This window comes from Patiria miniata, unplaced genomic scaffold (assembly GCF_015706575.1).
Source record: "Patiria miniata isolate m_02_andy unplaced genomic scaffold, ASM1570657v1 HiC_scaffold_8, whole genome shotgun sequence".
Classification (NCBI taxonomy): Eukaryota; Metazoa; Echinodermata; class Asteroidea; order Valvatida; family Asterinidae; genus Patiria; species Patiria miniata.
Genome location: NW_024037075.1, coordinates 10,525,342 through 10,549,899, shown reverse-complemented (window position 1 = coordinate 10,549,899; position 24,558 = coordinate 10,525,342). Strand labels below are relative to the sequence as shown.

At 39.6% G+C, this 24,558-nt stretch overlaps 1 protein-coding gene across 2 annotated transcripts in view; it reads right to left on the bottom strand.

Moving 5' to 3' along the window:
- The window catches only part of LOC119719439 (integrin alpha-8-like), a 73,131-nt gene that overhangs the window by 13,092 nt on the left and 35,481 nt on the right, over positions 1 to 24,558 (bottom strand). For both annotated transcript variants that reach the window (XM_038188895.1, XM_038188896.1), the window contains 12 exons: positions 16,270 to 16,316; positions 12,266 to 12,314; positions 10,160 to 10,246; positions 7,782 to 7,870; positions 6,503 to 6,609; positions 5,030 to 5,132; positions 4,760 to 4,862; positions 3,883 to 3,980; positions 3,498 to 3,591; positions 2,583 to 2,628; positions 937 to 1,041; positions 274 to 329 (listed from right to left, as the gene is read on the bottom strand). In XM_038188895.1, coding sequence (XP_038044823.1) covers positions 274 to 329; positions 937 to 1,041; positions 2,583 to 2,628; positions 3,498 to 3,591; positions 3,883 to 3,980; positions 4,760 to 4,862; positions 5,030 to 5,132; positions 6,503 to 6,609; positions 7,782 to 7,870; positions 10,160 to 10,246; positions 12,266 to 12,314; positions 16,270 to 16,316 — 984 coding nt within the window. The remainder of the gene's footprint in view (positions 1 to 273; positions 330 to 936; positions 1,042 to 2,582; positions 2,629 to 3,497; positions 3,592 to 3,882; positions 3,981 to 4,759; positions 4,863 to 5,029; positions 5,133 to 6,502; positions 6,610 to 7,781; positions 7,871 to 10,159; positions 10,247 to 12,265; positions 12,315 to 16,269; positions 16,317 to 24,558) is intronic.

The following is a 24,558-nucleotide window of genomic DNA, read 5'->3' as shown; positions in this document are numbered from 1 at the left end:
TCTGAAACTGATCAAATATAAATGATAGGAACTATCCGTAATCCTAGAATATCAACCATTATGCAGAAACCCAATGACACATTCTTTGTGCTATAATTTAAATGTGAAATCCATGTGAAATAACAGTGGCTGGGCTCCAGCGTCCTCAATCTTTCAAAATCATCCAAAACTGCCGAGTGATTTGGAAGAATCTTGAATACATTTTGAAGGTTTAGGGTGGATGCTGGAGTTTGGTTAGGGTTGGGAAGGGGGGCATAAGGAGTAACTACTTACGTGCAGTGTCTGGGAGATGTTTCCCTTTGTATGTAAAACAGGAAGTGATTTCAAAACTGGAAAGGGAAGAAAAAAGAAGGGATCATATACACAGGAAACATTGTACAATGATAAGGTAAACACACAGCTTCCAGAAGGTACAAGGACTGAGATAAAGCAAAGCCGAAAGTGAAAACAACACAAAAGTGAAAACCAAGAAAACAAAACATAAACATAAAAAATTACTTGGAATTTAGGCCAAAACCTTTTCGGTGTAGTACATCAAAGTTTTGAAGTTTTGCAATTTGCCGTACTTCAAACTTGCCTGTTCAAACTTCCCGGCATTAGTTTTAACAAAAGCAACAAGTTGTGTTGTAACTTGTCCAATGGAAAGAATTTTGTTTTCTTTGATTAATGAATAGTAAGGCTGTGCCTATGGCTATTCACCATGGCACACCAATGGCTTACAAGCCACAACCATACAATATCTAAAATCCAAAGGGACTTTCCATTCTAGTAAGGAAAACCTCACCTCTGTTTACCTACATTTGCATATCAGCGCGCAAGCGCACAAACCTCGCTGAATAAACAGGCGCCCAAGCCACACCCTACGCCATAAAATATCATATTTGGAAAATGCCTTAATTTTACAATATTTTGTTTTGTGTCTTTCTTATACTGCACCTTGTCACTGGTGTGCCATCTTGAAGAATTAAGCTTTTGTTGTCCAAGTTGATTCCTTCTGGGCTGATAGATAGGACAGCTGCTATGGAAATGACTGGTCGAGCCCTGGGAAGAAAGGGGGAAAAAGGAGGGGAAAAAACACATCAGAAAAAAATTCAAGAGAAATAACAATTACATCAATATTCAAACCAATGGATGGTGACCATTTATTATAGTGGCACAGATGGGGGAAATAGTTGGGGGAAATGTGTCTTTGATGATACAACAGGGTTCGAAATTAGCGGTAGCCCGCTAGCCAAATGCTAGTCGAAACAGCGGCGGGCTAGTCAAACTATTCCTTAACTAGCCCGGCTGGCGAGTGAAAAATTATTGGGATACGGCAAAGATGAACGTACAGGAAGAAATAAATCATTAAATTCAGAAAGAAAACCCCATCAATTTGTGTCTAATTTTATCAACTGTTTTAAAGGGTTAAATTATTAGATCTGTTAATGACAAAATTGTCTCAGAATTGAGCCTGAAAATACGCAATTTTGTATTTGAGATAAGAAAAAAAAAAATGCGGGCTAGTGAAAATGCCTGCGGGCTAGTTAAGAGTCCATTTCAGTAGCCCGGCTGGCTAGTGAACAAAAAAGTTAAGGTCGAACCCTGTACAAGCATGGCATTTGGCGCACAGTCGGTGCATGTCATGAGAAAGATATTTGGCTATAGGGCCATCGCAACATTGCTGTCACTGCTTGTTATTGTATGTACATGTATGTGTTTTCAAATGACAAGTCTGCGATGGCCCTACGGCCAAATATCTTTCTTAAAACATTCTCTGACTGTGTGCCAAATGCCATGCTTGTATCATCAAAGGCACAATCCCATCGCCCATCTGCCGTACTATTAGTCTCCATACAGGATAAGGCACAACTTTTGAACAGTTTTTTTTCTGTCAATAATTACAAAACTATTGACAAATCTTTTTTGTTTTTGTTTCTTACATGGGTGTCAGTCCTGGGAAGGACAGGGGGACATCCCCCCCCCCCCACTTTTGGAAGGATGGGGGACACAATATCGAATGTCCCCCCCCCCCCTCCCTCCAGATTTTTGAACTCGTGTCTCATTTACAGGGCCCTTTTATGTACTACACAAATCTTTTGCTAAGAAAATATCAGTTAAAGCGGTCAGAAATTGCCTCAGATCGCACACAGAGCATTTAGAATCCAAAATGTTTGCGGGCCCCGAACCCTACGCCTTTTTTTAGTTGAGAATACCATAGCTTATCCAATGACTACAGCCTTGAGAATGATGTTTAAATTATTATCTTTTGCTAAGAAAATATTAGTTAAAGTGGTCAGAAATTGCCTCAGATCACACCACAGAGCATCTAGAATCCATTTTTTCCGGGGCCTTTAAGCGGGCCCCGAACCCCACGCCGTAAGGGCTTTGTGCTCGCATCAGTTCTGATCAAGGTATGTCCCCCCTCCCCACTTTTGAGAAGCGAGTGACGCCCCTAGTTTTTATGACACATTTCTCAAAATTGAGTTTCCATTTTTGAAACTATGGTATGAATGATGCAGCTCTCAATTAATTTCAAAAATAATAATTTTTTTTTTAAATATATAATGAAGCTTTTAAAAAAAATTGTGGTCAAGGCTTACCGTACTAGTACTGCTAAATCTGAGTTTTCAGCTCCAATTAAAAGATCTGTCCAAAAAAAAACGGAAAAGAGGGTGAAAATGATAAGAAAATTTATGAAAATATGTAATAAAGCGCCCTCGGTTGTCTAGAACAGCATGGACATTTATTATATTTTAATGTTTTAAAGAAGTGTACTTTTCAATAAAACTAACCAAAAAGGGATGTCAAACAGTTTTTCATACATTTAAGACGAGTAGAAAGTTACACAAAATATGATCCTAAGAAAAATTCATTTCAAGGATCCTTTAAAGGGACACTAGTTCCTGGAACAGCCCAATTGGGCTACAAAACGTGCTTTGAACAAGATTATGTTAATTGGAAATAACATTTAAAACTAGGATATAAACATCCACACAACTATCCTTTGAAAACTGGGCGTTTTTGTGTTATTCCTGTATTATGCGTGCGAGAACGAATTTCGGGGTCCACTTTTGTGACCCCCATAAATTCGAGCAGTTTGGATGCTTGTTGTGATTTCATTCGTAAAGTGTTCGCCTTTTGCGGACGTTGAAGAAACCACATTTTTTTGCATTGGTGTTTGGTCACCACTGTTCCCGAGACACACAACGTGTATATGGTACACTGTATGGGAACGACACGAAAAATGTATTCGTACTCCGTCGCGTCGTGTCCGATGTAAACAAGCGGGGATTTTTCCTCTTTTCTCGGGAACGGTAAGACATTAGGTTGGTTTCCTTTCAACCACATGTTTGAAATAGGATAAGTAAACAATCCAAAATATGAAATTTTCGGAGATTTCAGGACCTAGTGCCCCTTTAATTGTCTTTGTTCTCTAGGGTTCTCAGGCTTGCAAGCTAAGGTTCTGGTACATTATTGAGGAATATAATGAATCCATTTCATCTTTTCTGGTGTACCTGGGTAGTTATTCTCGTCCATATCCAACCCTCCAGTCAATGAGAAGCCAAACGTTGTAACATTCTTAAGGTTGAAATCTGCGGGCGTCAAAACCTGATTTGGGAGAAGAAAAAAATGAAATTAAAAGTGGAACTATGTGCCAGTTGCTTACTGTACATTGGAGGATTTTGGAAGATTCAGGGAATTTCATACCAGAAAAAGATTTTTTGGAGTCATAAATAAAGACTTGCAAATATGCTCTGAGTTTAAGGTAGAACAAAACTTAGTCAGAGGGTATGTCCAGTTGGTAGAGCACAAGTTCAGATTTCTGCTGGTTGTGGGTTCGTATCCCCCTATAATAAATAATTTTGATCTCACAGAAGGCAAGCAAATGGTGTGCTTTACCTGTGAGCTTCGGAGCCGCAGACCGTTTGGTGTCCCGTAGTAGATGTACACAACGCCTGCCTGATCCTCACCTTGGTATGGTGCCCCGATGGCTATGTCTGACATATTGAAAGAAAATTATGAATGGTGACTTTGGTGAGAAAGACAATTGAGGTACAAAATAGAAGAGGGGGATTTGGCAGAACAGACAGATAGATAAAAAGCAGGCCAACAACAAAAAGAACACAAAAGCAAAGCAAAGCAAAGAAAATTAAAAAAACACAGCTAAGGCCAAAAAAAAAAAGTCTCCGGTTTCTGGTATGCGCGCGCGTCGCCGTAGCTATGCGCGTCAGCAAAATGAAAAAGTTTTTTTTCAATACAAGATGATGTTTCAAAACCGCCAAACTCACTGGTTTGACTGGAATTCTGCTGCTGCACAATTTTAACGTGTTTTTAGAAGGAGTTATGATCGAGAATAAGATTTATGTGGCCTCTCTGGACTCCCATATATTTGCACTAAGTTTAGTCGGGCACCATTTGCAGTCATCAGCCGACATTTGAAGCCAAAAAAAAAAAAAAAAAACAGGTAAAAAAAAAAAAAAAAGCCGCGTCACCGCACCACTTTTGGGGCAAGCTCCATACCAGAAACCGGAGACTTTTTTTTTTTGGCCTAAAGACACAGAGGGCAATGTACTGTTTGAGAACAAAACTACATCCGATCTGTATCTGAACTACAGCAAGGACACATGAATAAGGTAGTCTGGGAACCAGACTGGGAATTTCTGTTAGCCACCAAAAACAATACGCAGCTAAGTGAGATTAAAATAAATTTTTGAACGACGAAATTTGAATCTTAGCTCATTAATATTCATGAGGTGAAATCCCAGCCAATCATTACCATTGTAGCCATCCTGATTGACGTCTCCTAGCGACGCAATGGATGACCCCAGCCGTGACCTAATCATCTCCCCGGTGATAGTACTGGGTTCGGAAAAACTATGCTGTTAGGGTAAAAAAACAAAAAATTAAAAATTATAATGATAAAAATTATGGAATACACAATTTAAAATGTCCCCAGCAAAGTCCCAGTCCCCAACAAAAGACTCTTTTTGTTTTAATTTTGTGGTTTTCAAGATGTTTTTTGACAAATAAAGATTTGAGGACTCACGTCTGCATTTTGGTAGTAGATGTACACCTTTCCCGCCTCCCATTTCTCCACCGTGGTCCTCCTGTCAGAGTACAAAGGAGCTCCAACGATGACGTCATCCAACCTGCACGGAGCCACACATCAATCACGAAAACAAGTCAAAGAAATATCTCAAATTCTTATGGATTTTTTTTATTCTAATTCAGTGCAGTCTAGCGTTAACTGACAATTTTTTGGTTGCTGAGGTCACAGATAATATCATGTTGCCACAGTAACAACAGCTCGTTGCCAAGGTTAGAGCAAGACTGAGCGGTTGTCATGGTAACATGTGTGCATGACGACCACTTATTAAGTCTGATTTGAACACAATGATGTGTTAAAGAAGGAAACCATTTTCATAAACAGTTGCCAGTAATATTGGAATTTTGTTCTTATCAGGTTGCTATGGCAACTGCATCCCACTGATGTTTTATTTGTGAGAAAAAAATTCAGTCAGGCAGAACCTGAACTGATGGCATCTTGATTTTTTTGATCAGTATCTAAAAACAACGTTTCCTTTTTGATGATAAAATTGTGACAGGGCAGTTTCTACAGAATGTGTACAGTAAAAACAGAGGTGAGTTGCAAAAACAAATAAAAGACGTACATGTAAGTAAAGGCAAACAGTACTACAAAATGATAGAGCGTGAAACCGGTGCCTGCTAGTGTCAATACTAACAGTAACGACAAGGTAAACTTGGAAACAGCCCCCCAAAAATAACAAATACTTCAAAAAGCGCCAAGTTTCAACAAGACTTGTAACTGCCGAGTGCTAAACTAACACATTTGGGGCCTCTCCAAAGACAACTTGAAATGTCTGGGATGCCTGTATCCACTCCGCAAATGTGTGTCGGTCGATTTCCCCTCTGGTTATTTGGGGATGTTTAAGACGAAATATTGACTGAGACAACACACGCCTTTAAAATCAGACCATCAGGAAGCTACGCCTTGAATACTGAAAAGCAGCTTTTAGAAGAGACTATATTTCCCCTTTTGGTGAAATTTGTGGAGTACGGAACAAATACATGGGAACATTTCCCTGTAAATTTGAGTACAAGTGCATGGAAAATGCTCCTATGAGTAAGGGTTTGATTTACCGCATAAAGAAGGCAAAAACTTTATTTGTAATCAGTTTGTTTCTTCATGGTGAAGGGCCTATGACTTTTAAATTACTTGAACACTGTACTGCAATACAACATTGCTATGTGGAAAGCATGAAGGAAAGGACAGTCATTGTCAACTGCAAAAAAAAGCAGCAACAGCGCCCTCTTGCCGTCATGCACAAGGGCAATCTCCTTTATCGCCATAAGATGCTCTCCATCCGCCTCAATGGCAAAAAAAGCATGGTCGAAGAATGAATCCAATCTAAGAAAGCGCAAAGGAAACGTCAGTGTCAATGTCAAATGCATGAAGTGCAATAGCACCCTCTTTGGGTCACTCGTAAGGGTCGCTTACCCGTCTCCGTTGAGGTCTTCGGCGACCACGGTGTGGCCAAAGTAGGAGAAGGTCTGTTCCCCTCTCAGTTCCATCAGCTCGTTCAATTCCGTGTCAAAGATAGTGACCTGAACGGTAGGGTAATAATTGGCACTGTGATTAGGGAGCTATGGATATTCAGTGAAATCTTGATAAAGTCAAACCTCAAGGGAACAGGTTCAAAATTTGACTTAAAGGGAATGTACATCATTGGCTTTTGCTGTAATTTTCAGAAATGAACTATTTGAGAGGTTAGTATAATAGATCAAATATTGTTACACTGACATTTTTTAAGTTTTGTGTTCGAAAAGGTTGGAAAAACCAAGAAAAACAAAAATGTTCAAGTAGTCTGGTTCCTTGACTCCACAGAAGATAACATGGATCAATTTATAGATGATGGAAAATTGTAAGGCGAGGGAACCAGTCTAGCTGGCCTGCACCCGTTCATGAACATGTAACCAATAGCAAACAAAATTTGGGCTGAAAAAATGGTAAATTTGGAGCAGTAGTTGAAAAATAGTTAGGTTTTTCCAACGCTGGTCGGCCGACCACCGTTGGAAATGTGTACAAAAATACCATTTTCTTGAAAATGACTTGACACCAGGTGCCATAATTTTACAGGATGCTTTAGACTGTCATTTACCAACATCCTAGTAAGGTATTTCGTAAAAACTTGGTAGTTTTATTTTTTGATAATTGCAAATGTTGTATATTCCCTTTAAGCAGAGTTTTGAGTTAAGCAGGGTTGTATATCATTGTTATACTACTGAAGGGAATGGATTCTTTGTTTGACTTAACAGTTGCTTTGAGTTATCAGAGTTTTCACTGTATGAATATTCTGGAAAAAAAATTGGCGAACAAAATACACAAAGGACACTTTCTTATCCCCGCCCGTACAACAGAGTTTCATACAAACTTTTTATCAGGGAATTGTGAAAAAGCAGCAAAAATGTTTCCAATCATTCAAAAACTTTGAAAAACACTTTGAATCAATCAAGCATATAATGAAGTTAAATTTGAAATCAAACACCTCTTTTTCTTGGTATCAAGAGTATCATTTCCTTCATGAATCAAGGAAAAACTGGGGTAAAATGGAAAGTGTTAACTGTGTTCAAATAAAATTACAGAGATTGCAAGACAGGTGTCATCCGGAATTGCCATCAAAACAAAATACCAGGAAATGAAACCTGTTATTCTTGGGGGAAAAAGTGGTCACTTTTGCTTTCAAACACTGTCCAGCTGTCTGGTTAAAGTCACTCACTTTGCCAGCGAGATAATTTCCCCGTGGAGCTCCCACGACATATTCCGGTTGACTGTCACCAGTGAAATCCCCTAATGCCACATCAAAACCTGAAACAAGAACACAGAACAAAAACGAAAATAATTTCTGACTTTTTCCTTTTTGGTCCGTCCCTGATGTACTTACATGTACATGCAGCCACTGGCGTCAATCCTGGAGGGGGATATCATTTTTTTGTCAATTTCAACACTAAAATTCTTAATGGTAATAAAAAACTCTTTCCCCCCATTCTTTAAGAGTAAATTATACCACGCATACTTCAAAGGTAATTTACAACATTTGCAAACATAAAAAGACAAAAGTACTTAATCATTATGAAATACCTTACTTGGTGTGATATCATGATGTGCTGTCATATAAGTTCAAGAAAAATATAATTTTTGTAACAATTTCCAATGCTGATCTGCCAACCATCATTGGAAAAAAAACTGATTTTTTTCAATTACTTCCCCGAATTAACCAAATTTAGTCAGTCCACATTTTGTTTGCAAAACAGGTGCAAGCCAGCTAGTCTGGTTCCCCGACCTGACAATACCCCGACGTCTATAAATTGCTCTGTTTCGTCTGAACTAGGCTCAGGGAAGCAGACTACACAAAAACAACATTTTTTTTCTTGTTTTTTCCCCAGCATCTATGAACTGAAAACTTTAAACAGGCCAGTGTAGCAATATTTTCTACAAATACTAACCCCAAATCCATCCATTTCTGATTATTAATTATTAAATTACAGCAAAAGCACATGTTGTATATTGCCAAGTATATGTACATACATGTTCATGTATTTGAAAATTAAAGTTCAGAAGTGCATTGATATTGAATAATATTTGACTGATACCTACATGTAGAAGATAAATTTCATTACATTCTAGGAAAGAAAGCCATCTCCTGTATTTCACAATCATCCTCAATTTCAAGGCTATATCTCTATTTTAATTTACATCAATTATTTATAATTACAAAAGAGAGAGGCGAAAAGGTCAGGCTTTTACATTTAAATAGATGCGAGGTTTGTAAGGGGTATTACGTACTCGGAAATAAACTGATTACTATGCGCAATGAATTATTCATTCTCCAATAAAGCAATCAACATCCTCTGTTGCAACGCTGCACCGGTGACCAGCTGAGGCACCTGTGACTTCTTTGAGAGCAGGGCACCGGTGATCAATCATCCAGGGCTTTTGAAAAAAGCCGGATACTTATATTTTGTGGATAAGAATTGTGTTGATGGTCATACCACTGTCTTGACAGGAGACTGCTACATGTACTTGTCCAAGGTGACCAATAAATTGATTGCCTTTATAACGACACCTGTCCAGGTTATGTCAATGTTCTCACAGTGGTGGAAGATGACCGGTCAGTCTATGGTCAATCAGACATGTGGTCACTCTACCATTGACCACCTTATGAACTAGTGACCTTGAATTGAATGGACATGTTTTACGGCTTGTTTTTCATGGCTGCCCACCACTTTTTGCATCCAATATGTGACATGATAGACAATACAAGTGTCGGGATTATTTAGACATGTACAAACAATATTCCGAACATTCTGCCAAACAAGTGCTGCTTAGGCCCAAAAAAAAAAGTCTCCGGTTTCTGGTATGGAGCTTGCCCAAAAAGTGGTGCGGCGACGCGGCTTTTTTTTTTTTTTTTACCTGATTTTTTTGCTTCAAATGTCGGCTGATGACTGCAAATGGTGCCCGACTAAACTTAGTGCAAATATATGGGAGTCCAGAGAGGCCACATAAAGCTTATTCTCGACCATAACCCAATCTAAAAACACGTTAAAATTGTGCAGCAGCAGGATTCCAGTCAAACCAGTGAGTTTGGCGGTTTTGAGACATCATCTTTCATTGAAAAAAAAACTTTTTCATTTTGCCGACGCGCATGGCTACGGCGACGCGCGCGCATACCAGAAACCGGAGACTTTTTTTTTTGGCCTTTTAGTGTGTCATACATGTTCTGTGCACATATGATTTTTGTTTATGTGCGCAGTATTGTAAACTTTATTTCTGTTTACTGTGTGCTTGACCGTGAACTCTCTGGAACACCAAATAAACAATCTTATAAAAGTGCTGGTATCTAGAAAAATGTTCAATGTGCTAAATTGAAGGTAACGGGACAAAAAAAGACAAGAAAAATTTTACAAACAGTTCTGAAATCTAAACGATGAATATGTAACTTGGAGTAGTTTGTGTTGCAGTATTTTATCGAGACTTGGGGCAGGACAGACACGCAACAAACACTGGAATTTCAACCATTTTTTTTTCTCCACTTTTTTTTCTTCACTTTGAACTCCTGGGCAAAAAAATGTACACCTGAAAAGGAACAACTCTCACCGCTATAACTGTCGTCAAATGTTGGCGGCAACTCTGGAGTAGCTAGCGGTGCGGCATTCGACACAAGATTCTGGACGTAAATTTGACCTATACACGAGAAATAAGTTAGAAAAAGAAACCAAAAAGCAGTTCATACACATTGATGTCACACTTACTAAGGATGTAACATTTTGCGGTGGCCCCAACCTGTTCACAGGCCACAGGGGGGGAAATTGGCATTTTATTTAACCGTTATTAAATTTCCCACCATTTGCGCATGATTACGTGCAAAGGTAATGGGGGGGGGGATGTATTCAGACGATGACACACGAATGTTGATCATGAGAAGTTTGTTCAATGAGGTTAACTGTTTTGCTGATGATCCCTCCTGTTTTGGGGGTGGGGCTGGAGAGGTCAGAAAGGGTCAAAGTCAGGGAGGGGGGGGGGCCTACCTTATTTTTTTTTAAAGCCCGAGTCCATCATTTGCAGCTATCCAAAAAGTAACTGGCGTAATTATTGTTAAAAAGCATACTTGGTTGCAAGATAGTAAGGGGACTAAACTCCCTGTGAAATTATTCTTTCTGGCAAGCTGTCATTTTGAAGTAATCAACGAAAGAAGGCCTTTCCAACGGTGCTTCTTAAGAAGCACCGTAGGAAATTCAAATTAGTAGTTTGTTTTGTTATTCGGCGAAGCGCGCAAGCATTGGCAAGACGCACACGTGCGCGCCGTTGCTATAATTCGTCGGATCAGTGCGCGACATCGCGTAGCTGCAATCGGCTCAGTGAGTGTCTCGGACGCTGAATTCAGGCCCAATTCAAAACATGCTTCAGCAACTTTTGATTTGAAATCGAGATCCTAGAATGTTGTTTTTCTCGAAATATACAGCTGAAGCTGAGCTGAAACTTCATCAGGTCAGTTGTTCAGCACCCTTCTTTAGATCTTGAGCACTTTTGTTGCTTCAAACGAACAAAATGCACAAATTACAAATGATGGACTTTACCTTTAAAGGCTTTGGGGCTTCTTTAGATCTTGAGCACTTTTGTTGCTTCAAACGAACAAAATGCACAAATTACAAATGATGGACTTTACCTTTAAAGGCTTTGGGGCTTTGCTCCCCCCCCCCCAAGTGAGCCCTTCAGTTATGCTGGGGGATAAGTAAAGAGGGGTGTGGCTCCACATGACAGAGCTGTAATACATTCCTACTGTGCCAGCTGAGCTGACACATACAATCAACCCAGAGGAAGTGTTATCAATCATCTAATAATCCTCAGCTGGGGCGATCCATCAGGCTCCAGTTTACGAGGGGGGGGGGGGGGGAGAAACCACCCTCAAGCTATACTTATCAGAGGCAATGTGTGAAGGCAGTTGGGGTAGGGCGTGGTGATACCATGGAGGAATAAAAACATGGTGATGCCAGACACAAAGGAACATTCATTGACATAGCAATCCTTCCCAGAAACAGATTATGATGTTTACATTGTGCAGATAGGTTTTCCAATAAAACGGTTCATTGAGGACATGAAAGTGATACTGTTAATTGTGTGCTTTTGACAAGATACATTTTGACAAATGCAAATGTTCTTGGCTCTGAAAAAAACCATCCTTTTTTTGGGGGGGGGGGGGCGCGTCGATGTTCAACTCAAAAGAAAGTTTTGGTGGTCAATGGTCATCAGAGAGTAATGGTAAAAAAGATAACTAAGGTCAAAAAAAATAATAAGTCGGTCTCTGGTCAGCGCACGCGTCGATTTTAATCATGCGCGTCAATCTTTTTTTTTTCCAAAATGTTCCGCGGTAGCTCCAACAGCGCCCTCTATTTCCGCACCTCCTCAATTTTTTTTACCAAAGAGCACCAAGGAATGGGAAATTGCACCAAGGCAAATGATCGAAAGCACCAAGGCAAATTATGGAGGACACCAATGTACATGAGGACACCAAAAAAGCAAAATAGTACCCCACCTTGTCTGTACAATCCAAGCTTGAAGAAAAAAAAAAAAAAGCAGCATCGCTGCGTCAAATCCAGAACTTTGGTCTGACCAGAGACCGAATATTTTTTTTTTTTTAGCCTAAGCTTCCTTCTTTGTTGCCAGCAACATTGGAAGTAACGTTACAAACAGAGTTGTTCTTACCCTGTAAATAGAAGCTTCCAGCTGCTCCCATGACTAGCAGATTACTATCCTGAAATGGGGAAAACAAAAAATGTACAATTGTAAATACTTCTTTAGATTTGTTTGTTACATTTAAAGGGAAGACACAACATTTGCAGACATCACAAAACGAAATGATCAAATTATCACGAGATAGATGTTAGGGAATGACAGTCTAAAGCATCCTGTAAAATCGTGGCTCCTGGTGTGCTTACATTTTCAAGAAAAATGGGTTTTTTTCCAACGCTGGTCAGCCGACCAGCATTGGAGAAAACTGGCTTTTTTTTAAAAACTGCTCCTGATTTTTCCTAATTAGTTATTCCGCATTTTCTTTGCAATTGATTACACACCTTTGAAGGGGTACAAGCCTTCTAGACTGATTCTCTGACCTTACAATTCCCCAAAGTCTATAAATTGCTCCGATTCATCTTAAGTGGGGTCAAGGAACCGGACTACAAGAACATGATTGGTTTTCTTGGTTTTTCCAGCATCTACAAGCCCAGAACGTGAAACAAGTTATTTTAACAATATTTGCTATAACATACTGATCCCCCAAATTCGTTTATTTCTGAAAATTGCAGCAAAAGCAAAAGTTGTACATTCCCTTTAAGAAACTTCTGTATGCTACAAAATCCAATGCTGTGTAGTACAAGGTGATCAAACAAGGCGAAACCCAGCGCCAAAAATTATATTTCATATTTAAAAATATATGTAGCAACAACATTAATGACTGGCAAGTCAATTTCTTAAGCTGCTTTTGGTTGGAAAAAAAGTACTGAAATGCTCAATCCGCTCAAAGAATATCACCACTTAAACACAATGACGTTAAAACCTGTCACGTCAAAAAAATGCAATTTAAAAAATCGCCGTCACAATTGTCTTCAAGCATCACCAGTGATAAAAACTCAGTTTTGAACGTTAGCAATATGAAACAAAGGCCTTTTGAAGGCCCATCTTTTAAAAAAAGTAGATTTTATAAATCATATAGTTTGCCTAACCAGGGTTGTTAATCAAGATATTGTGTACTACAGTTGGTGACAGTTGTTGAAACAAGTATTCTGTGTCATTTTCTTTGGACATTGTTCCCAACAGTCAAAACACACAATAAAAAGCTTCTTTTTTTTGGACGAGACAGGTTTTAGGGTCATTGTGTTTCAATGGTAATATTCTTTGAATGGATTGACCAATTTCAGAATTTTTTCCATCTAAAAGTAGGTCATGAAATTGGCTTTCCAGTCATTATTATTTATGGTGCTACATATTTTTTTAAATATGAAATATATTTTGGGGGGTTTGGGTTCCGCTTTTTTTGACTCACCCTGTATTAGGGGCAATGACATTTTCTGTTCTTTTTTCACTGAAACGTTGAAACACAATGTTCAGTAAAGTCCCATTGTACTATCACAAAGTAAAGAAGGCAACTTGATATTTCCATCTTTTCCCCCCTTCAGCCAGAAGAGCGATTCTTCAAGAAACTCAAGTATCTGCCCTTGTAACTTAATCATGTACATGTAATTTGGGTCATTCCAAGTTGACAAGCAGTTTTGCAGAGGCCTGCAAATGTTTCTAATGTTAAAAAAAATGCTTGCATAAATGTCACATGCTATATATAACAGATGTTTTCTTCGAAACATGATACAACTTTTTTTTTTTTTTTACTGCAGGGAGCTTCATCTATAAAAGTATGGACCTCTACGTGTATCTATCCAAAACTAAGTTCCTAATCAATTCCAGAGGTTTTGGCGTCGAACCAATGACACTAACGATCCAAAACGCATCACATCAAGTTTTTCATATTGCATCAGGTGACGGACATCCAATCGTGATTGCGCCGTTGCGGGGAAAAAAAATAACCCAAAAATGTCAGAGGTTCTTCCGTCTGGCTCACAGCGGTTGCAGATGGGACTCTTCTTAATGCCTGGGCTAATCCGATGTAAAGTCATAAATCTTGGAAGGCGTCGGCTGAAAGGAATTATAGAGGAGGGGGGTGGATTTGCTGTTGCAAAAACAGCTTTCCATGAAAAATTTGTGAGTGGATGCAGAAGATATGTATGGGTACCTGGTAGATTTGATCAGACATATGTAGTAGCCTGCATAATTATAGGTTACAATTTGTCATTCTATTTTTTTTTTACAACCTGCAAGTACAAGTATTAATTCAAAAATATTCATGATGTTCCTTGTAACAGTTTTTAATGTAACCCCCTTTTGGTTGTAAAAAAATACATTTATGGATTTTTGTCTATCTTATTTGTTCCTTTCCCACTCTCAAATATTAAAAATTGAAAACATCCCCTCTCCTTGTTTTCCTAACGACAGACTTGAGAAAAAAACTGTTTTCTACTAAAAGATCCCATGAAAAATTGTCTAAAACTGGTAACGATTTGCAATATCGCGTGCACAAGTAAATATGTACATGATACAGAAGCCCAGGAACACGATGCCTCCGTAAATAATTTTTCTGTTCAAAAATTTATCCTCGAGTTGCAAATGTCAGATGTACATGTAAACTGATTTTCATCTTAGATGAGACAAGGCCAAAGCCTTAGCAAAGGCTGACATTTGTAGAGCGTTGCCATAGCAACACCCGTGATTTCTCCAACAATGCCCCGTTTTTCAATGGCATGCCTGGATAAAAGCAAGAGGATTAAAAGCAAGACAAAAAAAACGCAGGGCTAGTCAGAATAGCAACACGACGACGTCAGAATATTCACAATGGGCCATGATAGCATTTCAAAGCAAAGGGCCCCATCTGCCTTTTGCTGCCGAGTCGTTGCGCCTGACAAGTGACGCAAAGCGTCATTGAGGGGGGGGGGAGAAGTGTTCCCGAGGTGTCGATGGCCGTTTGCGCTGCACTGGGAAGCATAAACCCGAAGTGTAAACCCGTCGTACAATCGTCATCTTTTATTCAAGTGACCGGGGTTTTTGTTTTCCTGTCCGCCTGAGCGCAGGTGGTGTAATAAACACAGATCTCGGAGGGAAAGGGAGTGTGAAGTAACAGTTCAACCAGAGGTTGTTAGGAGACTAGTATCGGTATTTTTAAATGAACATACGGATCAAAACAATTTTTGTCACAGTAAACAATCCTGCCCAGGGACAACAACCAAACAAAATGTCTGAGTTGAGTTCTTGATCTCTGTTGTGAAACCTCAGTGCAAGTTTCTTTTCTACATTTCGCTCCAAAATCTGTCCAAATATAAATAAAGTTTGGGATAATAATAATAATAATAATAATATCGGAGTCTTATATAGCGCACGTATCTACCAACTATTAGGTACTCAAGGCGCTGGAGATATGTCTATTTTTAAAGAAAGGTAAATAAAGTTTATGAGAAATATGAGACCCATTATGTAGCACCTTATAAGGGTTTACAAGGCGCTGCGGCGCACATTGCAGCCACTGCCAGAAACACCGGGGCAAACCCCTTCTCTTAGCGATAAGTGTTACTGGGTTCTTTAACGTGCATTACACAACACACGGGACCTACGGCTTTACGTCCCATCCGAAGGACGAAGCAATAATGGTAAAGTGCCTTGCTCAAGAGCACAAGCACCATGTTCCCACGGTCAGAATTCGAACCCATGTACCACAGCACACGAGTCGAACACCGTAACCATTGGACCACAGCACCCCACATTTGACACCTTTATTTTATCCAAATGTAAAACACTGTATTATTCCAAAAAAAATTCTTGCCAGTAATTGATAAAAAATAGACGAGGGATGTGAGTGGTATTGGGCAAGGGTTGGAGGTAGAGTAGGGGTGGGGATTGGGGTGGGGATTGGGGTGAGGATGGGGGTGAGGATGGGGTGAGGGAGTTTATACAAAATTTGCTTTATATCCAAAAGCCATAATTTTTATCATTCAAAAAAACTGAATTAGACAATTTGAAAACAGCATTTTAAGGTTTTATACAGAAAACTGAATAAATAAAGGTGTCAATTTTCCAAATTTGAAACACCGTTATCAGAGATTGTTACTTACTTTGGTAATTTCGGCACTGAAGCCTGCTTGACAGCCCCAGATCTTGACTGGAAAGAAAAGAAACACATGAGGATGAGTCCAAAAGAAACTGGCTAGGATCCTTCAGCAAATTGTCAAAACACTTTACAGGTTTACATTTCACGAGAGAACCAGAGGAAACACTACGCTCAACAATTCACTGTTGAACACTTGAATTTCTTGCCAGTAAAAGATTTTTAAAAAGTAGGCAAGTCTATTAAAAGCGGTCAGAGGGCACAGTATATGTAATCTATTCATTGGTAAACCTATATGATGGTACTGCCCGGCTCACAAGTGACAGTGTGTCGGTCAGTCAGTCAATGAGATGACTGTCAGTCAATGAGATGACAATGAGGTGCGAATAGGACTTTAGGACTCAGAGACAAGCAAAAAATACTATGGTTTGTTTCAGCAACATATTCAATTTGTCCAAATATTTTCGAACATCTGAAAGACAAATTGCCTGGAAATCTAAAATCTGATGCGTGATTTTCCCTCCAAAATGTACTGAATTTTCCTCCGAATGTATTTAATTTTTTCCTCAAAAAATGTGAGGAAAAAAATGGCTTTACTATATTAGGTTCAGGCTGAACAAATGGTTGAAAAACAGGCCAACACCACACCACCCTGGCAAAACATATTAAGGATACATTTCATTTGCCTGACAGCGTTAGGGCTTATTTGGAAAGTCAGGTGCACTTCTTCAGGATGTTGTTCCTTTGCATAACCCCATTTGATCTGGGATCAACACACTGAGCAACGACGTGCACATACTCTGTTACTTCCCTCCCCCCCCCCCCAAACCTCCCCACAGGTATACCGAACAGACACTTCAGCCGTGACTGATGTTACGCTTTGTCCACGCACGGAAAGCAATCCCCATTCATTCCCGAGCCCCTTGCAATCCTACCGGAAGATTTTGACACTGAACCTCCCTTTCAAACCCCCCCCCCCCTTCCTACCCCTTTCCACCCTAAAGCTACCATTCTTCCCTCGCCAAAACCTCATTCCGGTCCATTAGATGTTCAGCACGTCGCGCGTGCACATCCGCGGCGGTAGTATAGACAGTACCCCTCCCACCCCCTTCTCTGGCTGAGCCGGAGCTGAGTGGCTACGCCTCGGGGGCAAATCAAGCGCCCGCTTCCGTCCCTCTGCGCTGGGGTATTGATTGGGCACGGGATCCATAAATTAAAAACTGCCGGGCGAGTTTATTCCCGCATTGATTGGGCGGTCGTGAATCTACCTCCTGCTCCGCCGTTGTTTGTTTGTCAAAGACGGCTGATTCTGTTGTTTTTGTTTCCCTGCTGCCTGTCACACGGACAATTCATTTGTTTTTGTTGAGCCCCTGGACGCTCATGTACTGTGCAAATTCACTGCCAGAGAAACACATGTAGGTCAAAATGTACATGCGATGAATGCACGAAGCATAGTGGTATGCTGAATGTATTACTTATGAACCTTACGTCTTTATGACTTCAATTCATATCGCTTAAAATGTGCTCCTAATATCACAAACAGATGTACATGTAAGCACCTGCCGAAAGAAAGTTATGTTTAAACTGTTCATTCTAATGATTTCTTTTCAATTCTTCATTTTTTACATCAAGTGTTTTTAAATCTGCTGTGTAGACTAGACATTTTGCTGACACTTATGAAAGCTCAAATTCTGTTTTGACTCGTGCATCCAATAATTAAACAGCCAAAACGTGGACTTGTTCATGTATCGGAAGATAAATTTCTGAGACAGAACCCCTGTAGGAAGTTATGAAGCAGAACTGTTGTTTAAGTCTTACAATAAATTCGGAATTGGCATCAACCATTACAAAATTACAGTCACAAAAAAAATATATGGCAGACGGTTGAAATTTAAAATTCACTTTTTACAAAATGATCCTGTTAAAATTTGAATTGTTGTAACAGAATGTTGGCCAAAACAGTTGCTAGTTTTTCTGTTACCAAGTTTAAAAAGATCCCACTTTAGGCACCCCCCCCCCCCCCAAAAAAAAAATTCCATCCAAGAACCTCATCATTCTGATACCATCTGACATTTATGCGGCGGTATTTTAACATGCCCCACTACATGCAAATGTCACATGTTTCAACATTTATGCACAAATTGCACATGACAAGACATAGTGCAACTTGAGCAGATCATGACACGTTCCAAAACCGCAAAGCAGATGTCTACGGTCATTACTTTAAACTCAACAAAGTGCAATTTCTCAGGTTTTTAAACACATGTACATTTTTTCGTAGAGAAAAGACAGCATTATCTAACACTCCTTGGAGATTTCAGAAAGATCACAAAACCTGACTGCGAAGTTGAATAATAAAGTAAGAACACCGCTGGACAGACTTTTGTTTTCTTTGTTTAAAATCAAATAAATTTTATCTAAATAAAGCGTGGACAGGGCTTGCTCTGCATCAGAAAGAAATAAATTGCATTTGGAGACTTTCCCCGGGCATCTCTCAAAGCCTTTACCGGTCTTAAAATTGCATTTAGCATCTCCGACTCTCTCTCTAAGGAGTGTTTCTGCGCTTGACGTCACAATGCAATAGGGAATTTCTTGGAGGTCGATGACAGCGTGCATAAAAAACCAACCGTGGCAGGGTGTGCAAGATTACAGGTTTTTTTACAGTTTGTTTACAGGGGTTAGTGAGGTACCTTAGTGAAAAAATCGTGACACGGTGGACAAAAGCACCATTTTTTCACCAAAGCATCTCCATGGTATACCTTTTCGAAAAAAAGACGGACGCAAAAAATTGGATGATGGGAAGAGCATGTATGACGTCATTATGATGTCATCAGCTAATTATTACATGAAAAAAATATAAATTAATAATAATCTTCAGAACTACAAGCATTACAACAACAAATGTGGTATCAAATTAAAGGGGACAGCAAGCTCTTTCATTTGAGTGGTATGTCATGGGGGTGGAATATAGTTAAGGGTGATTTTGTGGGTCAAAAAAACCTTTTTTTGGTCAAAAGACATGTTTTTAGGCTAAAATCATGGATTTTGGGTAGTCACATTGACACTTTGTTTAAACATGCAAACAGTATGTGGTATTGTGAGATGTTGTTTTTAAGTTTGAGAGAAAAGTTCAAATTCAATGCCAGAGTTTTTGTAATTGATTATTAGTATCATAAATATGTTTAAACTTGTTCCAAAGATAAGCGGAAAAGTGAGGCATCTTATAGCGAACTACATTAGTAACAAAAATGCTAAGGATCGTTACATGGTATTTAAAAGCACCATTTTTTTCACCAAAGCTTTGGCAATGTGTTACGATCAAAAATAGGGTAGGATGTAAAAAATCAGATGACAGGAAGGGTACTTTATGACGTAATAATGACGTCACAATATACTACCAAGTTCGTACAGTAATTAATTGTAGAAAATAAGGTCGTGAAGCGTTGTGATGAGATTCTAAGTAATTAATTTGACATTTTGAGGGTCAGGGAATTGAAGAGTGATATAATCAGTGACATTTGAAAATAGTGACGTCACTGCAACAGCAAATCAGCTTATTGTTACTTAAAAGTAACAATAAGCGGATTTGCTGTTGCAGTGACGTCACTATTTTCAAATTTTCTTGAAAAATCTAAGCATTTTTGATTATGGACAAAAGTGCTACAATGACGGTATTTGTCACGCAGAAAATAAATTGTGTGACATTGTGCGGCTCCTTGAATTTGGTCTTTACCACATCCATTTGTTTTGACCATATACTATAGCTGGAAGACGTAACATTCTTATATGTGTTGTATATTACGGGTAATGAGGTATGGGTTAGGAGCCAGACAGAAAGGAACGTGGTAACCTGAAATAGATTAACAGAGTGGCCGGAAATGGTGATGATACGTCTTTTAACAATGTATTACAAACGGGGGCTCGATAGTCCGAAGGTCCAATAGTCCGAAGGTTCTTTAGTCCGAAGGTTCGATAGTTCAAATGCACAAAATTTCCATAAGGGGGGTTCGTTAGTCCGAAAATGAAATAAGGTTCGTTAATCCGAACATTTGATGCAATAGTCCGAAGGTTCATTAATCCGAAGGTTCATCAGTCTGAAGGTTTATTTATCCGAAGGTTCGATAGTCCGAATTTAGAATAAGGTTAATCAGTCCGAAGGTTCAATAGTCCGAAACGAAAATAACAAGCCCGCGGGAACGGGGGGTGCTGTGGGTGCTGCAGCACCCCCAACTTTTTGGATTGGGGTGCTGAAATATGCTTCAGCACCCCCTACTCCCGGGCAAAAATGTATTCCAGCCAGCAGTGTTCTACGACGTTGAAATTGCGCCGCTGCGCTATACATTGTGCTTGATCTAAAAATATCTCCCTCGTTTTGTTCATTTCTAGTTTTGCCACGGCTTAGCGCGGCGCTTCGAACGTCTAGCACAAAGTAACACTGTAAAATATCAGGAGGAGGTGTTTTCTAAATTTTCAGGCAGTGCAGAATCGATATTTCTCTCAATGTATCTAAAATCATGACATGTCTATGATATTTCCGCCATTATGGAAGCTTTGACCCGAAAAAAATAACCTTTTCCATGACAATGGTGGCAAAGTTGATTATGCTTGTCACGATTTTTTTCATTCGATCTTTCAATAGGGGCAAAGTTCATACCTTTCCCCTGAAGGTTTCTCTTTTCATTTAAAAATTTCATTGACGTTGCTAGCTAGCTAGCGCTTCGAACGTCTAGCACAAAGTAACACTGTAAAATATCAGGAGGAGGTATTTTCTAAATTTTCAGGCAGTGCAGAATCGATATTTCTCTCAATGTATCTAAAATCATGACATGTCTATGATATTTCCGCCATTATGGAAGCTTTGACCCGAAAAAATAACCTTTTCCATGACAATGGTGGCAAAGTTGATTATGCTTGCCACGATGTTTTTCTTTCAATAGGGGCAAAGTTCATACCTTTCCCCTGAAGGTTTTTCTTTTCATTTAAAAGTTTCATTGACGTTGCTAGCATTCTGTACTCAACATTAACAAATATCAAGGTTCACACACATCCCAACCTAAAAGGAGTGGGACGGGCTTCCATTGAAACTAGTTCCAGTGTAGTTTCGTTTTAATAAAAAAGCTATTCATGTGTTACCCTTTGCAAGTTTTTCCTCATAAAAACTCAGTAGACCGATAAATCCTTGCCTAGCCGCAAACTTGCCACCTACCGATCATAAACATAAAGATGCATTTGGTCTGTTAGTCTTTTATATTTGCCATTCCCTGTAACAAACAAATAACACTGCAAATATATCAAGAGCTACATCGTTTAGGCCTATGTGAATATTTTCATGAACAGAAATTCACCCGCTTCCAGTGGAACCATTTTGTTTTAACTTGAACCAAAAAACACCCTTTCGGGTTTTATAAGTTTAAGTATATACTTCAGTATATTTCATCACAGTGCATCCAGAATCCAACATTTTCAGGGGCCTTAAAGCAGGCCCCTGGCCCTGTGGCCTCACACCGTAAGGGCTCGGGAAAAAAAAAACATACACGACGGATTTTTCCTAAATGTAAGAAAGCAGCCTAGCAACAATAATATTTACGTGCGATGTCATGCATAATGATACAATTTTTTGTCCAGAATTAAATGGAACAAAGAATGGCGATAAAAAATACAGGGTTTTCGACTTTTCAGTACAGTAGAAACGTCATAAGAGCAACAGTATATTCTAAACAAAAAAGTAAAATAAATTTTCTTCGGAAAAACAGGTCTTTTGACCAAAAAGGTTTCTTTGACCCACAAAATCACCCTCAACTATATTCCATCCCAATGACATACCACTCAAATGAAAGATCTTGTTGTCCCCTTTAATTTGATACCAAATTTGTTGTTGAGATGCTTGCAGGTCTGAAGATTATTATTAATTTATATTTTTTCATGTAATAATTAGCTGATGACGTCATAATGACGTCATACATGCCCTTTCCATCATCCAATTTTTTGCGTCCGTCTTTTTTTCGAAAAGGTATACCATGGAGATGCTTTGGTGAAAAAATGGTGCTTTTGTCCACTGTGTAACGATCCTTAGCATTTTTGTTACTAATGTACCTCACTAGGTGGTGACTGCTGGCTTAATGCATTCAAATTGCTGAGGCGGACGTGGAGAAGGGTCCTCGAGGGGGTGGGGCCCCCCTAATGGGAAGGGGGAGGGGGAGGGCGGTACAGCAGGGGTACTTGGGGTTTGTTTGTAGTGAAATAAAAAATTAGATCTTGAAGTAAGTTATGTAAAAACTAATTTCCATTATTTTTTTACCAACTTAGGGAGTGTGATCTGAAATACCTCCTTTATTGACCAGCTTAGGGGGTGCTCTAATCATTTGCACCCCTGTATTAGACTTTTCTAAATCTCGGCATTCCTCCCAGCTCCGGCATTGGCTCCAGGCTCCCCTTAATGATTTTTCACCCTGGCAAAAACATAGACTGTGGGTCCTTTTTCTCTCCTTCAGGGGTATGTAAAAATCATGCAATACTAGGCCGCATGCTTGTCGTCTTTCAATTTGGTTCAAAAATTTAAAAAGCAACACCTGATCCTGGAACAAAACACGTGACGGAAACAAGCCTGAGATTCTGGGGCTGAAGATGTAGCCACGGCTTGAAATGAACCAAGTTTTGGAAAATGTCATTCTCATAATTCCTTCCGACATAAGCCCTTTATCTTCTTGGCTAACTAACACCCAAACGTCTCCCCGTGAACACTGCCATTAATCCCCCCCCCCCCCCCCCAGCAAGTCTTAAACCTCAAAACCTTTTTTAATTTATCCTCTGAAAAAAAAATTTTCTTAAAAATCCTTTCTATTTGGCTGTGTGGTAAACTTAGACTGCACTCTACACACGGTATTTGGCCCTTTGGACACCAGCAAGTCAGCTCTTCATTACACATTTATTGGCCCTCTGAATCCCTTCAGATGAAAGATTTTTGTAAAAGGCTCAGCCCGAGAACTGGGCTTAGTGGAAGAGGGTAAAAGTAGCTGCAAGCCATTTTGCCATTAACGGCATCTGTTCTTGTGAGGTGAGGTGAACAGATTCATTCCCAAACTCCCACGTCCATTTCTGGATCCGTGCCTTAATGCACTCGACTCCCTGGATAAAATATATCTAGCCTGCAGGATGAAGTCCATGTAATTACCTTCAAATAATTTGTCAACTAATAACACTTTATCACAGAGTGACAAACATAAAAGGGAAGTAATTCTCTCTGTATGTACAGTTTTGAAGCAAACACTGATTCAAAGGGATCTTGCCCTACCAATTTCGCACAATTCCAAACGATTTCACAGATTTGGCATAAGTTTTCTAAAGTCTGAAAAAAGGATAAAAACTGTGTTTGTATAAATACAGTTTTGAAAAGGTATTCGAAATTTTCAAATACTCGAGAAATGACTTCACAAGGTAAGTTTAGGGCATAAACAGAGAGTGGGGGAGGGGGGGATATAGACACAGGACGAAACAACCAGAAGACACCGAGGATGCAGTTTATTTGTCACGGTGTTTGGAGAAAAAACACGCAAGGTGGATGAATTCTAATGCGTAAAGCAAACACGTGTCAGGAGGGTGTCAAACACTTCACAGAGACAGCCACTCTCGCATCAAGGATGCGTTCTCTTCCGGCGGCCGACGAGGCTTCAGCTCGAAGTCTGGCGAATATCCGATGTGGTACTCGTGTCCGATGTGACAGGACACTCGCTGAAATTGCCGATCTCGACGATCCGACGAAAGCTCCGTACATGCAGGAGAGAATCAACTACACTTTGCAATTCCTGATGTACCTTGATTCTGTGATACCCCTCTTCTTTTTTTTTTCTTCTTTTTTCGCCAACGACCCGTCGGCAATTTTTCAATCTTGGAAGAGATTGGCAACTGGACATGAGGAGACAATCCCCTGAGGGGCACCGGCGGGGTACCGGTGAAGGTGTCCAATTACGCATCATCTCTATCACTCTGCCGGTGACTGCTACATGCTTCGATTGCAAAGTGATATCACTCATATTTCTCTCCACTAGCTGCGCTGAAACTTTAAAGGCAAGAGGCCAGATTTTTTTCCCCTCCGCACTTAATTGTAGTTTAATATCCCCCCTTTCTCTCAAATTGAATTTTAGCTGTGAAGTAGGGATTCGCCCGGCGGCAATGAACATGAAGAATTATTAGAATAATATGATCTGTGATTTTCGGAGGACTAAATGCAGACATTATTTATACAATGTTCCATTATCTGTCAAGGTGACTTTGCCCGCTATTTCTACAATTTCAACTC